The 12,674-nt window shown below is 42.6% G+C and overlaps 1 protein-coding gene across 11 annotated transcripts in view; it reads left to right on the top strand.

The window, feature by feature from the left end:
• The window catches only part of nhsl1b (NHS-like 1b), a 140,205-nt gene that overhangs the window by 114,682 nt on the left and 12,849 nt on the right, over positions 1–12,674 (top strand). For 8 of the 11 annotated variants that reach the window (XM_049590899.1, XM_049590900.1, XM_049590901.1 and 5 more), the window contains exons 2-5: positions 315–467; positions 6,214–6,341; positions 8,490–8,682; positions 12,421–12,552. In XM_049590899.1, the coding sequence (XP_049446856.1) occupies positions 315–467; positions 6,214–6,341; positions 8,490–8,682; positions 12,421–12,552 (606 nt within the window). The remainder of the gene's footprint in view (positions 1–314; positions 468–6,213; positions 6,342–8,489; positions 8,683–12,420; positions 12,553–12,674) is intronic. The other 3 variants (XM_049590903.1, XM_049590904.1, XM_049590910.1) reach the window with 1 other exon arrangement.

Here is a 12,674-nt window from a genome sequence, read left to right on the forward strand (position 1 = left end):
ACTTGTGTGGCCTACTGTGTGATGTCTCAGATAGGTGTTAAGTTGTTCGTGTGGAGACTGGCACCTTGATGCAAAGCACCTCCATTTCCTCCCCGTTCCTTTTCTACACCAAATATAAACAAATCCGTCCAGTAGCTGCTACTGCTTGTACAGGACATTATCTAGTCTGTATTTTAATGTTTTCAAAGGCTTGAAAATTATAATGTAAAGAGGGCGTTTTAAAAGATTCCTCAGAGATCCACTAGGGTGATTACCACTGGAAATATAACTGAAGAGAAACTTAATTTTCTTCTCCTATCTGTGTATTTCTGCAGCGGTGTCTAATCTGGATGAGGAGAGCAAGTGGACGGTTCATTACACAGCTCCGTGGCACCAGCAGGAGAACGTCTTCCTACCAGGCAGCAGGCCGCCCTGCGTAGAAGACCTCCACCGTCAGGCCAAAGTCAATCTCAAGACCGCCCTGCGAGGTAAGGACCATTTAAACTGGGCTACTTTAGGGAGTTTGACGAAATCCAATGTGATCACAAGCAGGACCAGGGTTAGAGGAGTCAATTTACAGCTTATGTAAAGAACCTGATTACCGCCTGTCGCCGTTGTTTCATGTTGACATTTTTAAAACATGGATAAAATTAACTTCTTATGAAGGGAGACTTAACTTCCACAGTCATCCTGTTTGAAATTCATGAGCCACTTGAGCAATTTGACAAGTCACAAGCCACATATAGTTTAAAAAACAACAACCTTCAAGCAACAGTTATTTTAGGAATCTTAATCTATGTTTTAGTCTCAACCTGCTGAAACAAGGGAGGATGGGTGTTGTGAAAATTCTCAGGTATGGTAAGGGAGTCCAGTGTTGCAGTATTCTTTGACAATGAATAAATCATACATGGATTGGACTGCATTTATATAGTGCTAGGTCAAGTGACCATTCAAAGTGCTTTTCAACACAAGCACCATTCATACACTGATGGCCAAAGCTACCATGGAAGGTGCCACACTTAAACATCTCACACACACCAATGGTACAGCAACTGGGAGCAGTTTTGGATTCATTATCTTGCCTAAGGACACTTTGACATGTAGACTACAGGGGGCCAGGGATCAAACTACCAAACCTCTGACTAGTGGCCGACCGCTGTACCTCTTGTGCCACAGCCACCAGTTGAAACATTGCATCTTCCTTGACCTGTCGAGGTGACTTGTTTTGTCTGAATCGTTTAAAACAGAAAACAATCTGCACATTTGAAAGGTGGAACCAGAGACTTTTTTGTAATTTTTCCTCAAAAAGACACAACAACCATCAAGCGATTAACAAACCTGTTGCACATCAATTTTCTGTGAAAATAACTGTAAAAAAAGTAATCAACTAATTTCTTTGGCTCTAATGTAAATGATTATAGTTCAAATAAATTTCTAAGTTAATACCTTTAACTATCTCCAATAAATAATTTACATCCAAATCACCAAAGTCTAGCAAAATATACACACAAATCTCACTGGAGGAAATGTTGCTGGATGTCATCACATTTGTCATCAAGGCAAAGATCAGCTGTGTTCGTTAACGACATTGTAAAATTGTCCAAACCTGTAATTTGTGTTTAGTCTAAAGTTTAACCAACAACACGTCAGTGTGAGATCCTCACATTCCTGTTTGTCCAGTAAACTTAGATAAAATCAGACACATCCTTGTTGTCAAACAAACACAGGGAGCGGAGTCACAACAGAGTGACGACTTCTTAATATTCTCACAACATTCCCCGAACAGGAAGTGGGCATAGCGGTAAATGCTGGCCCCAGTTTCGCTTAGAGTTTCTGGGAAAGCTGTCCACTCATTTCTCTTAGATAAGAGTTTGAGAGGGAGGTGTGAGAAAAGGCTTGGATGTGTGTACATGTGTGCGTATGTGTGTGTACACGGGTGGGTGTGTTACAGTAAAGGCCTGTTGTTTACACATGAGGGCGGCCTTGTGTGCTCGCAGATAAAAAAGACACTGATAAAAGGAGAAAGAGAGATAAATGGGGGAGAGGCCGGTTGTAACGTGATGCTTACGGTGTGTCAAGCGTTAGTCACCTGCTGTAAAACACACACACACACACACACACACACACTGCAAGCTGTTTTTGTCTTCCCCATTGTCTGACCCTTGTGCTGTTGCTGTTGCGCATTACTTCCTGCAATATTGATGTTGCTAGGTACGCGAATGCACAGACACCACATGGGAGGTGGGATTAATTCAGCCCCCCTTTATCCTGTCACTGTCCTGTCATCACCACCCAGCCCCAGGGGTCCTAACTGAAAGACAACAGGTGTCCAGTGAGAGCACCTGTGCTGCCTGTTTGTGTGTTTTAGCTCTTTAATACTTTGTCAACCCCCGGGAAGTTGAGAGCAGAGGTTACACACCCAGCTACAGCCCAGCCTTAAGTAACTACAGTCATCAGTTTCAGTTTTTTTAAGGCATTGTGTCCAAATACAACAATTCACCTAATCTGTAGCAATTAAACACCCATAATTTACATGTGTAATAGTATTAACTGTATGTTTTACAAGGTATTTTATGTATTTGAGGTTATATCAGGACGTAATACCAGGCTCAACCCCTCATGCACATGCAGCCAGTCACTAAATCCAGTGCCATCAGCGTGAGCACAACAAGCTGCACGAGTCTGCTTTCTGCTCTGCAATGCCAAATAATCGATAACCAATCAGGTGGCCATGTGTATCTATTCTTTCCTTTCATACACTCACGTGTGTTTCAGCTTGTGTTTAGCGCAGAGGCTTTCGCAGGCAGAAAACGTGCAGACAGGTCGTAGTTACGTAACAAGTCATATGTCGTGTTGTTGTCAATAATATCCCAAGAATTATGCATTAGTTTCATGAATGATGTCATTCAGTGATAACAAAGGGGACGAGACTTAGAAGACTTTAATGTCCTCCAAGGGGCAATTTGTGGTTCAGCACAGTAAACATAATGTAAACACAATTAAAACTGGAATTCAACTGAAAGTAGACGGTAGCATCAGACTGCTGCACCCCCTTTCTACAGTTGTTGAAATGTTTTCCTAGTTTGTTACACTGACAAAGGATGCTCTTAATGAAATACTTTACTTTATAATCAGTATTAAAGAGGTTGAGTTTTCTAAGATAATACATGCAGCATTGGCATTTTTTGAAAATCCCATCAGCACATTGATCCAAGAAAAGCTTGTGGTCTACAATAAGCGCCAGGTACTCTGTCACCACCTCGATCTCATGCCCTCTGATCTTAGCTAGAGTGGGTGGAGAGGGGTCACACCTAAAATTAAAGATCAGCTCTTTGGAATTGGGTGTATTCAGATTGAGATATGATGCGTCACACCGGTTAGAAAACTCATTCAGGGCAGATCCATGTCCTGAGTCTTGCTCCTCTAACAGGCTGACCAAAGACATGTCTTCTGCCCTAGTTTGTTTACAGTGTTTATGTAAAAGCTCGGGTCAATTTAATTAAAAAAAAATATTGCTTTCAAGCTCCACGTTGCCCATAATCATCATCCATTCTTATCATCATCATAATCAGCTTCACATGTTGTGTTGACAATTAACCTGAATAACTTTAAAGTCATTCGGAGTGATGGATCTTTCTGAATCAGCTCCCCTTGGCTTTACAGAGCTTAAAGTAACTTTCAGCTGTCCGCCAGCAACTTATTATTTTGGTCAACTCTTATTGCTCTCATAGTGTTGTTTTTGGCAGCAGGAGACAGCTGTTTTAAAACTTACAAGCTCTAAAATCCAACTGTATACTACCAGCTTAACACCAAAGAGCAGACAAAGTTAGCAACGAGCTGATGAACAAAGTGGAGCGTATAGCTAAACGGAGCCAAAAGACAGAGAATATTGGACTTACATTATTCAGGTGTCTTAAAGTATGACTCCAAATGATTGATAATATTGTGTCTTAATTAAGAGATATATTAGCAACTGTTTGCCAGAAAATTTGCCATTTCAACTCAGACACAACTTGTTTCTGCTGCCCTCAAATGGCCAACAAACACCAGTCATCGCAGGTTCATAACTACCTATACAATGTTGGCTTGAAGCACCAAAGAGGTCACAGTGAAGGTCACCGGGTCCTAAGTGGTAGACATCTAACCAGGGTCAAATCACATTTGAAAATATAATTATTGCACCTTACGCAGGCTCAGAATACGTGTAGTTTTCCACGTATTACATTACACTGCCTGACTGTCCTTTATGTGTCTTTTGGTCTCTTTCTGTTGCCCTAAATCGGCACAACACTGCTCAGGTTGATTACTATTTGCAAATTTGATTAACATGCCACCGTAAAATATATACAGACACACCCTGTTCATATTATTATATTGTATTTGTCCTCTGTATCCTTCAGTCATTGTGCTTGTCTTCTCTATTGTCACTTACCAGTCCCCTCCCTTCAAATCTGCCTAGCAACAAGCAGCTCATCAAGACTTACTTATTTTATCAACCTTCCCCAATCACGCAACACCAATCATCGCCCCAGCTCCACTCCCCGTCATCATCCTCATTATCATCATGCTCTCTGAATCCCTTCTTCCACACCACTACCACATCAGCGTGTTGTTACAGTTGCTACCTTTGCCAACCCCATTAGGATCCATTAGCTGACAGTATTATACATGCACCAGCGTGTCTCTCCACAGAGACGGGCTGTAATTAGCCACGGAGATAGACAACACATGAAAGGGATCAAAGGCAGCATCTCTGAGGTGCCAGGCTGGGAGTGATGTGCATGTGCTTTGGAACATGTGTGTCAGGCACCAAAAGGGATTTTGATTGAGCATCACACACTTAATAATTCCCAAAGATGCAAGATAAAAGAGCAGTGAGGTTTTTTACAGTTGTATGGATCAGGGATAACGTGCACAAAAGACAAATACGACTCATGTACTTGTCATTTGATACGATACATCAAGTTATTGAAACACAAATGTGTACAGTGTGCCATCAAACAGTTGGGATTTCTTTATCCTTCAGGCAAGCAAACACAAAACCCTCGGGTGTGTGTTTTAGCTGTAGCAGCACTACGTAAATATAACTAACTATACTTACAAGACCAGACAAAGGATGCTCTGGTAGATATTTGCAGAGGGAAAAGGAGGAAGACGACGTGCTAAACGCCCCCTCAGAGAAAGAGGGGGGATGGAGGAGAGAGGGGGACAGTTCTGCCATCTGTGTGTGACAGACTGAAACTGATACCCCCCTCCTCTACTAACACACACACATTCATTTATAAACTCTGTGCCTATCACACATCGGTGTACACACACACTCGCACACATACATCACAACCCCGTCGCAGCAGGTGGTGACAAGAGGAGGTGTGAGCAACGCTTGGCAGCGTCCGACAGGGACTGCAGTCATGTGACTGACACACAGACACATTTGAGTGTTACACAGCTTCGCATGTGTGCTTGTGTCCTATAGATATTTCACACATCCCTCCTGCTATAGTGTGACATATTTGTATGCTGTATGCACAAATTAGCTTGTAGAATACACACAAAGTATTCCCAATAGATCAATATGTAGTAAGTCAAAGTTAAATTGATAAAAGTCAGACTTGTGGTACATAAACGTATCTAACATTGGCAAAAGATGCGACCTGTATCACACTCAGAAAAGGGAGAGAGGTCTCAAATAGAAACTTGTGATAACCGTTAGTATCTGGTTCCTACAGAAAAAGTTCAAACAATTCCCGAGGGACACAAAAGAAACTCACAAAAGAAAAGATTAGACACCTAATCTCGTGATTACAAGATCTCATAATTACGAGACTAGGATTTCAAAGTTATGAGAAATCCTAGCGTCAGTTGTCGCTAACCTAGGCTACGAGATTAGACAATGAAACATTTAACCTGCTCTTCCATCTCAATATGAGGCACTGGGAACATTTAATGTGGATGGTGTTAATATGCTTATGTCAGCACTGTGCAGCCATGTCAGGTTGTTCATGCTGATCAGGCCGAAAGTCCAGTCTGACCGGCTAGAAGTTGCTCTCTTCCTGTTGGAACAGTGTAACCAATATGGGATGTTTAAAGGATCTAAAGTCATGCATTTCTAGTTTTTTTAATAGGTGCAAGATCTTTTATCATGCGTACAAGAACGTTTCTTGTTCTTATGCAATATCTAAATATATTTGTTTGTGTCTATAACACGTCTGTCTTTTTCAATTTGTCCTGCAGAATGTGACAAGTTGAGGAAAGATGGTTTCCGGAGCTCTCAGTACTACTCTCAGGGTCCCACCTTTTCTGACCCCTTACAGTCCACCAGCAGCCTGCAGGATGAGGAGGAGGATGACAATGACAAGAAGGTACACACACTCACAAATAGACACACTAAGTGTAACGGTCACTCAAAGTTGAGTACATACAAGTGCAGTTACATGTGTGCATGCAAGAGCTGTAAGTGGAGCATGGCAACTCACCTCTTGTGATTTAAATAGTGTCAGTCTGCCCTCTAGTGGCCAGAAATGAGAATGCATGTTTGTCTCAGTGAACAGGAGTTGCTTCTCTGCCTCCCTCCCTGACTTAACTTTCTAATTTATTTTCTACAAAGAGAATTAACATCTTTAAATTTACTCGACTTACACAGAAATAACCTGAAACACAAGTAGCCATAAGTCTAGCTTAATAAAAAAGTTCTGCACTTCCTCATTGTGCTAATCAGTGACATCAGATTTGGTGGTAGTCTATCAGGATTAATGATGCCATAGAGAACCAGCACTAAGCTAACACTCACGTTTCATCATGACTGTCAGCAGGCATCATGAAAAGTTAAACTGAATGTTCAACTCCCTGTTTTAATCGTGTCTCCTTCTCTGGTCTGTCATAACACCACAGTCAGACCCAGATGTACGGAGAGAATAAACACTTACAAGCTTTTGTTGTTTTCCCATTACACTTGTTTTTCCTCTACACTTGGTGGGGCTGTCGTTCGTCTCATGTCACACCATTGTAATTTCACAGAAGGGTGATAGATGGAGGGAGATAAAGAGGCAGAGATGAGAAGACAGAGATAAAAACAAAACAAAAACAGAGACAAAAACTATTATTATCACTCTTTTTGCTGACAGACCATTAGTGTGAAGTGAAGTGTAAATGGTTAGACAGTCTAATCTGCTGCCTCTGCTTTCCTCTCTGCATTTTTATTTCTCACACACGCTATGATATGCGGGGTCCCCAGAGGGTCTTTAACTGTTATTATCAGGGTCTCCTTTGTCTCCCACAGAGCCCCTCGTTTCATGCCTGCCCCGACCCTTGACCTTCATAACACACTGTTGTCTTTCTCCCATCTCTCGTGACCTGTCTTTTTACTCTCCGCCGTCACTTCCTGTTGTCCTGAGGCCAGTGAGCCTAACTTTGCCTGACAGCAGCTTCTAAAGGAGAAACGAAGCTGCAGGTTGAGCCACAATGCAAAGTACCACGCCATGCCTGCCACCAAACTCCCTCCCCTCCGTTGCCTCCCCCATTTATCCATCCGACCATGCAGGGTTTGTGTGAAAGCTCTAATAGCTATCTTTCCTAGCCAGTCTGATGTTAGAGAGGAGGAACCATAATGGACACAGGAAATGATTGCTGGATGTATGTGGCAGATTCTGGACAACTTTATTCCTGCAATTTTCAATCTCTGACCAACAAAACCACACAGAGGATTTTTTTTTTGCCATGGTGGCAAGGCTTATACTGTTGCAGATGCAGCCAGGCAAAATTTGGGTGGTGCAGTGAAAGTGGTGACTAATGATTTTTGTCCCTGGAGTCGATATAATCAGAAGAGCTCACTGCTTTGAATTTCTACCTGTGTTTGCTCGTGATTCAAAACAACAATTTCAAAATCTCCAGTGGACACTGACATCGACAGCAAACTGGAAAAAATAGCTGGTTTTCTGTTGACTAACAGCTCAATTTCAAGCCTGGCCGCTGCAGTAAAGAGCTGCTGTCTGTTGCCTCTGCGCAGTAAATCGTACCCCAGGATTGAGAACTGTTAGTGTGTGAACAACACAGTTTAATGCATGAGTGATTCTCTGTCTTTCTCCTCGCCGTTGCACTCTTGCTTTTATCCTGACATCTTTTAAAACGCTCTGTCGGTTTACACTGATAGATGTTAGTGTGTGCAAGAGTGTGTGTTTGTGTGTTTCCATTTGGGTTTGATTGATCGTGAAACATGTTTACAGCACCACAAGCCTCTAAAGGTCACAGTGATGTAATATATTAAAGTCTGTTTGTGTGTGCCAGTAAAGTCCGTGCAGTCTGTCAGTTACAGTTTGGGACAATTAGGCTCTGTTCTGTTCTATAATATTCTATTCCCACTCTTGACATTTTTCTTCATCCATCACTCCATCACAAATATTTGTTTTCCATTGCCTTTCATTACCCCACATCATGTTTCATCTCCCTCACCTCTGTCACTCCCTTTCTCCTCACTTCATCCTGTTAACCCCCTTTTCCTTTTTCTCATCTAGTCCACGGCTTCATCAGCGGAGGACGAGAAATCCCAGCTCTCCATGAGGCCCCAGACCCCGCAGGGAGGGGAGGGGTATGAGGTGGATGGGCAGGTTGTATGGAACAAGAACACACCCCTCCCCACCCCGGAGGAGAAGATGAGGCTGGCGGCTCAGGCCGTGCCCACAGCCATAGTTCCCATCAACGTCACAGGTAGGACGTCTTAGCAAACCTTCATCATTCAACAACTTAGTCCATCTCTCAATCACTAGTGAGTAGCGACCTGTTCCCATCGGTGTTGGTAGTGGACAACAAATCTCCTGGTCCTCTAGTTCCACACGATCAAACCACTTTGAGTTTGATCTGGTCTCATTCGTCCCTGGTGTCTGTAACATTATACTCTCACCATCAATCACATTTTGTTTGTCTCAAAGGAATTTTCTGACATTTAAGCGTGACTACTATTTTACAGAGTTAGATGAGAAGATCAATATCAAGTTCATGTGTGAGTTTAATAGTCCCTATTGGGACTAGAAGGTGGAGCTGTGGAGAAGCAAGGGGTGGATCTGACTGAGAACCCAAGGACGCTATCCACCTCTACCTGCAACTTGACTGCTTCTGGCTCTTGGCTACACTGTGCAAGGCTAACAAAGTTTGCTTCCAACACACCCAAAACAAGTTCACGGCTGTTTAAATATACGCAGTGCCATTAATACGCATTGCTAAGCTGCTATCATGACTGACAGGTTGCTGTGGTAGCAACTTGTCAATCACGAGGTAGTCACGCCCTAAAGCATACCCTGCTTTATTGTCTGTTTTAAACTAAAGCCCCCTTTCCACTTAACAGAACAAACTCACTAACATCTGCATTTGAGGAAGACTTGACATGAGTGATTGAGCTCATAAACTCATTAGGAAAATTTTTACTGAGGTAATAAATCAAGTCAGAAATAGGGTCATTTTCTCTTTGACTTACACACAATCAGACGCCCTTTTGCAGCCAGTGGAGTAGCCTTAAAAACTGCCTTATTAACATGTCATATAATTTTATTGGTCTTCTCATCTAACTCTTACATAAGCAGCAAAAAAAAAAAAGCAAATGTCAGACTGTTCTTTAATCAACCCTCTGTGGCTGAGTGGATATAAACTAATCAATTACTGTATCCAGTCATCCACAGAGGAAGAAACTGTATGTGTCAGTCATGGATGTTTGCCTCTCCTCCTGTACCTCTGTGTATATTCCCCCCCCCATCATGCTTCTTGCAGACTGACCTTCACCTTCCTTTATGCGTGTGTGAGCGAGCGTCTGGGTGTGACAATCGTTTGACAGCTTATCCGAGGGTCAAGGCTTTTCACCGACTTTGTGTGTCAGATCACAGGGCATTTGACAGATGAACACAGCAAAACGTGTTGATACAATTCCCTAGTTAGCATGTCACATTTCTCAGTGCCACACACATACATATATAACATCTTATTCTGCCAGTTCTGATTAATAGTATATTGTTTGTATGATGTTTCACTCATCTCACATCAGCTGGATATTTTTATGAGGCGTAAAAGAGATGCACAAAGACTCAAAAATCATGCCTCAGTGTCAACATCTGATTTTTGCTGTTGTCACAGCCAATATAACTGCGATCCTGCCGTCTTTCAGACACTAATGAGTGCTTAATGTGGTCCCACTCGACACAAATCACTGTTGACTGCATCTCCTGTCGCTTTACATTACTGAGAAAGAGAGGGGAAACACACACACACATACAGACACATACAGACAGAGAGAGATCAGGGACTTTACTGTCACTTTGAGGGGGGATATGATGGACACTATCTGCCCTCATATCAATTTCTATTTCCCTAACGCCTGCAGGCTGTCACCAGCTAGCCAAACAGCAGAAAGAAGGGCAGGTCCTAGTAAGATATTGCTCTTCCTTCAGGGAAGCTGGACAGAGAGTGAGAAGGATATTGAGAAGAATGAAAGATGTGTGTGTGCATGCTTCACCTTTTACCTGTCCTGTGCATGTGTGTTTCCGTGATAAGAGCATGCACTCTATATCTCACATATCTTACATGTATGTTTACACCTGAGTCACTGATATTCAGGGTTGGAATTTAATACATCAAAAAAAAAACAAAAAAAACCATCAGCCAAAAATTTCAAGTTTTCTTTGCCAGCTCTCGTTTAGTCAGCCACTGCTTCAGTTATTTTCTGTTTTTAATGAGTAAATGTGTGAAAATGGCTGATTAAGACTGAATTTTTAGGGACTTTGGCTGGTGGATGATAAAGTTAAAGGGTCAGCTCGCCCAAATTACAGAAAAACATTTTGTCGCTTTCCTCTAGTGGTTTAATGCAGTACAGATACTTTTGTTTTTATTTGCCCATATTCAGATATTTAGATTTCTACCTCCACTCCAATAAATTTAGGTTAATGGAATTTTATTGTACGCGCATGGCATTGAACTGCCTTAAAAACATGTGTGGGTTGGTCTATAGTAGGGACGTTCCTGGCGACTAGTTTCCCTGTTGACTTAATGAAAATTTTAATTAAGACTAGTCGATGAATCTTAAAAAAAAAAAAAAAAGAAGAAGAAGAAGGTCCTGTCACGGTGTATTCAGGCTCAACATATACCATTAACTTCCTGAAGCTTTTACCTTCAACAAAGTTAAGTGGGAGCATATCTTGCAAGGTCATTGTCGTGATGAGCTGCGTTACCTTCTCAGACCGGGTGGGATCACAGCGTATCCGGGTGAACGATGTCAACTTGGCTAGCACCGCTAGCAGCAGCAACCGTTGCTCTGTGCAGGTTAACATCCAGATGCACATGCTGAATGTGGTTGCACATTGCTCCAGTCGAGCTCAGTTTTTTCTGGCACAGCCTACATGCTACCTTGTTTTCATTTTCTAGATCAAAGTGCTGCCAAATCGCACTGGTTTTGCGAGAGGACAAGCATTACTGCAGTGAGGGCGACTGCTGTCTGACAGCTCTGTAGCACCCACTAGTGGCGGGCGGCCGCATGACAGTTAAGCAGCCTTGTACATGAATAAAACACTAATTGGTTAACCGACTAATATGGTGCCGACTAGCGAGGGGACTGATGTTTAACTCAGACGACTAATCGCGGGCATCCCTAGTCTTTAGTAGGGATACCCAGTATGCTTTGCCCAAGGACTACTTTTAACCTTTCAACACTTGCTGTCCTCACTCATTTTTGCACAGATGCAAATCCAATGGCAGCAGCCCAGCACAGGTCAGGTGTACGCAGGGGTGCTTAGCTCGGACCTCTGTCAGGGGTCTGGGGAGCCACCCTGGCACTGTTTTTCTAGATACAAACTCTATTTTGACATTTTTCATACACTCTAGCACCGTATTTACATTCAAAATGCAGAAAAAATCCCAGTGTAAATCAATTTATTTTCATTGGAATTTAAAATACTTGGCGAAACACCCAGCACCCGAGCGCAGGGCTGTAAATCAGGTATCACTGAGCTATAAATTTCCTATAGTTAATTCTCAGTGAACTACTGTTGCATTCGGAAAACCATTCACAGCATGTCCTGTACCAGAGCTACTTTTTCAGTCAAAGATGTTGCTGATTTTTTCAGTACTTTGGGCAAACAAACACAAACAGGTTTCCAATCACCTACGTTTTATTGGGGTGGAGTCGGGCCAAGTAAAGGACTGATATCTTAACACCTGGGCAAGTAAAACAAAAACTATCTGTATGGCAAAATAGATCCCACCCAAGGGAGACGAGGAAATGTTTTTCATAATTTGGCTGACCTGACACTTACAGTTTCTTGCCCTGTTGATGTTGCATGTTCAACTTGATAATAATTAAAAAGAAAAAACAACCTTCTGCATGTTGTTGAGTTTGTGCCTAACAACTAACCAACTGCTGTTTGCCTGTGTGTCCGCCTGCCTTGCTCTCGCCCTCCCGGCTACCAGGGGCAGTGTTTGACCGACAGGCGAGCATCCGGCGCTCCCTCATTAACACTGACACCGTGTCCCGCCGTCCCAAGAAGGTCAAACGCAGAAAGACTATATCAGGGCTGCCTGACAACTTCAACCACGAGCTAGGTATGGAACGCTGTGGGCCAATATGTTGCTCTCTACTGTCCACTGACCTGATCCAACACTATGGACGAGCATCCCTCCTGCTGTCACTACATCCTATAACTTCATTCTCATAGAGTTACGCA

Source organism: Epinephelus fuscoguttatus, linkage group LG11 (genome assembly GCF_011397635.1).
Source record: "Epinephelus fuscoguttatus linkage group LG11, E.fuscoguttatus.final_Chr_v1".
Taxonomy (NCBI): Eukaryota; Metazoa; Chordata; class Actinopteri; order Perciformes; family Serranidae; genus Epinephelus; species Epinephelus fuscoguttatus.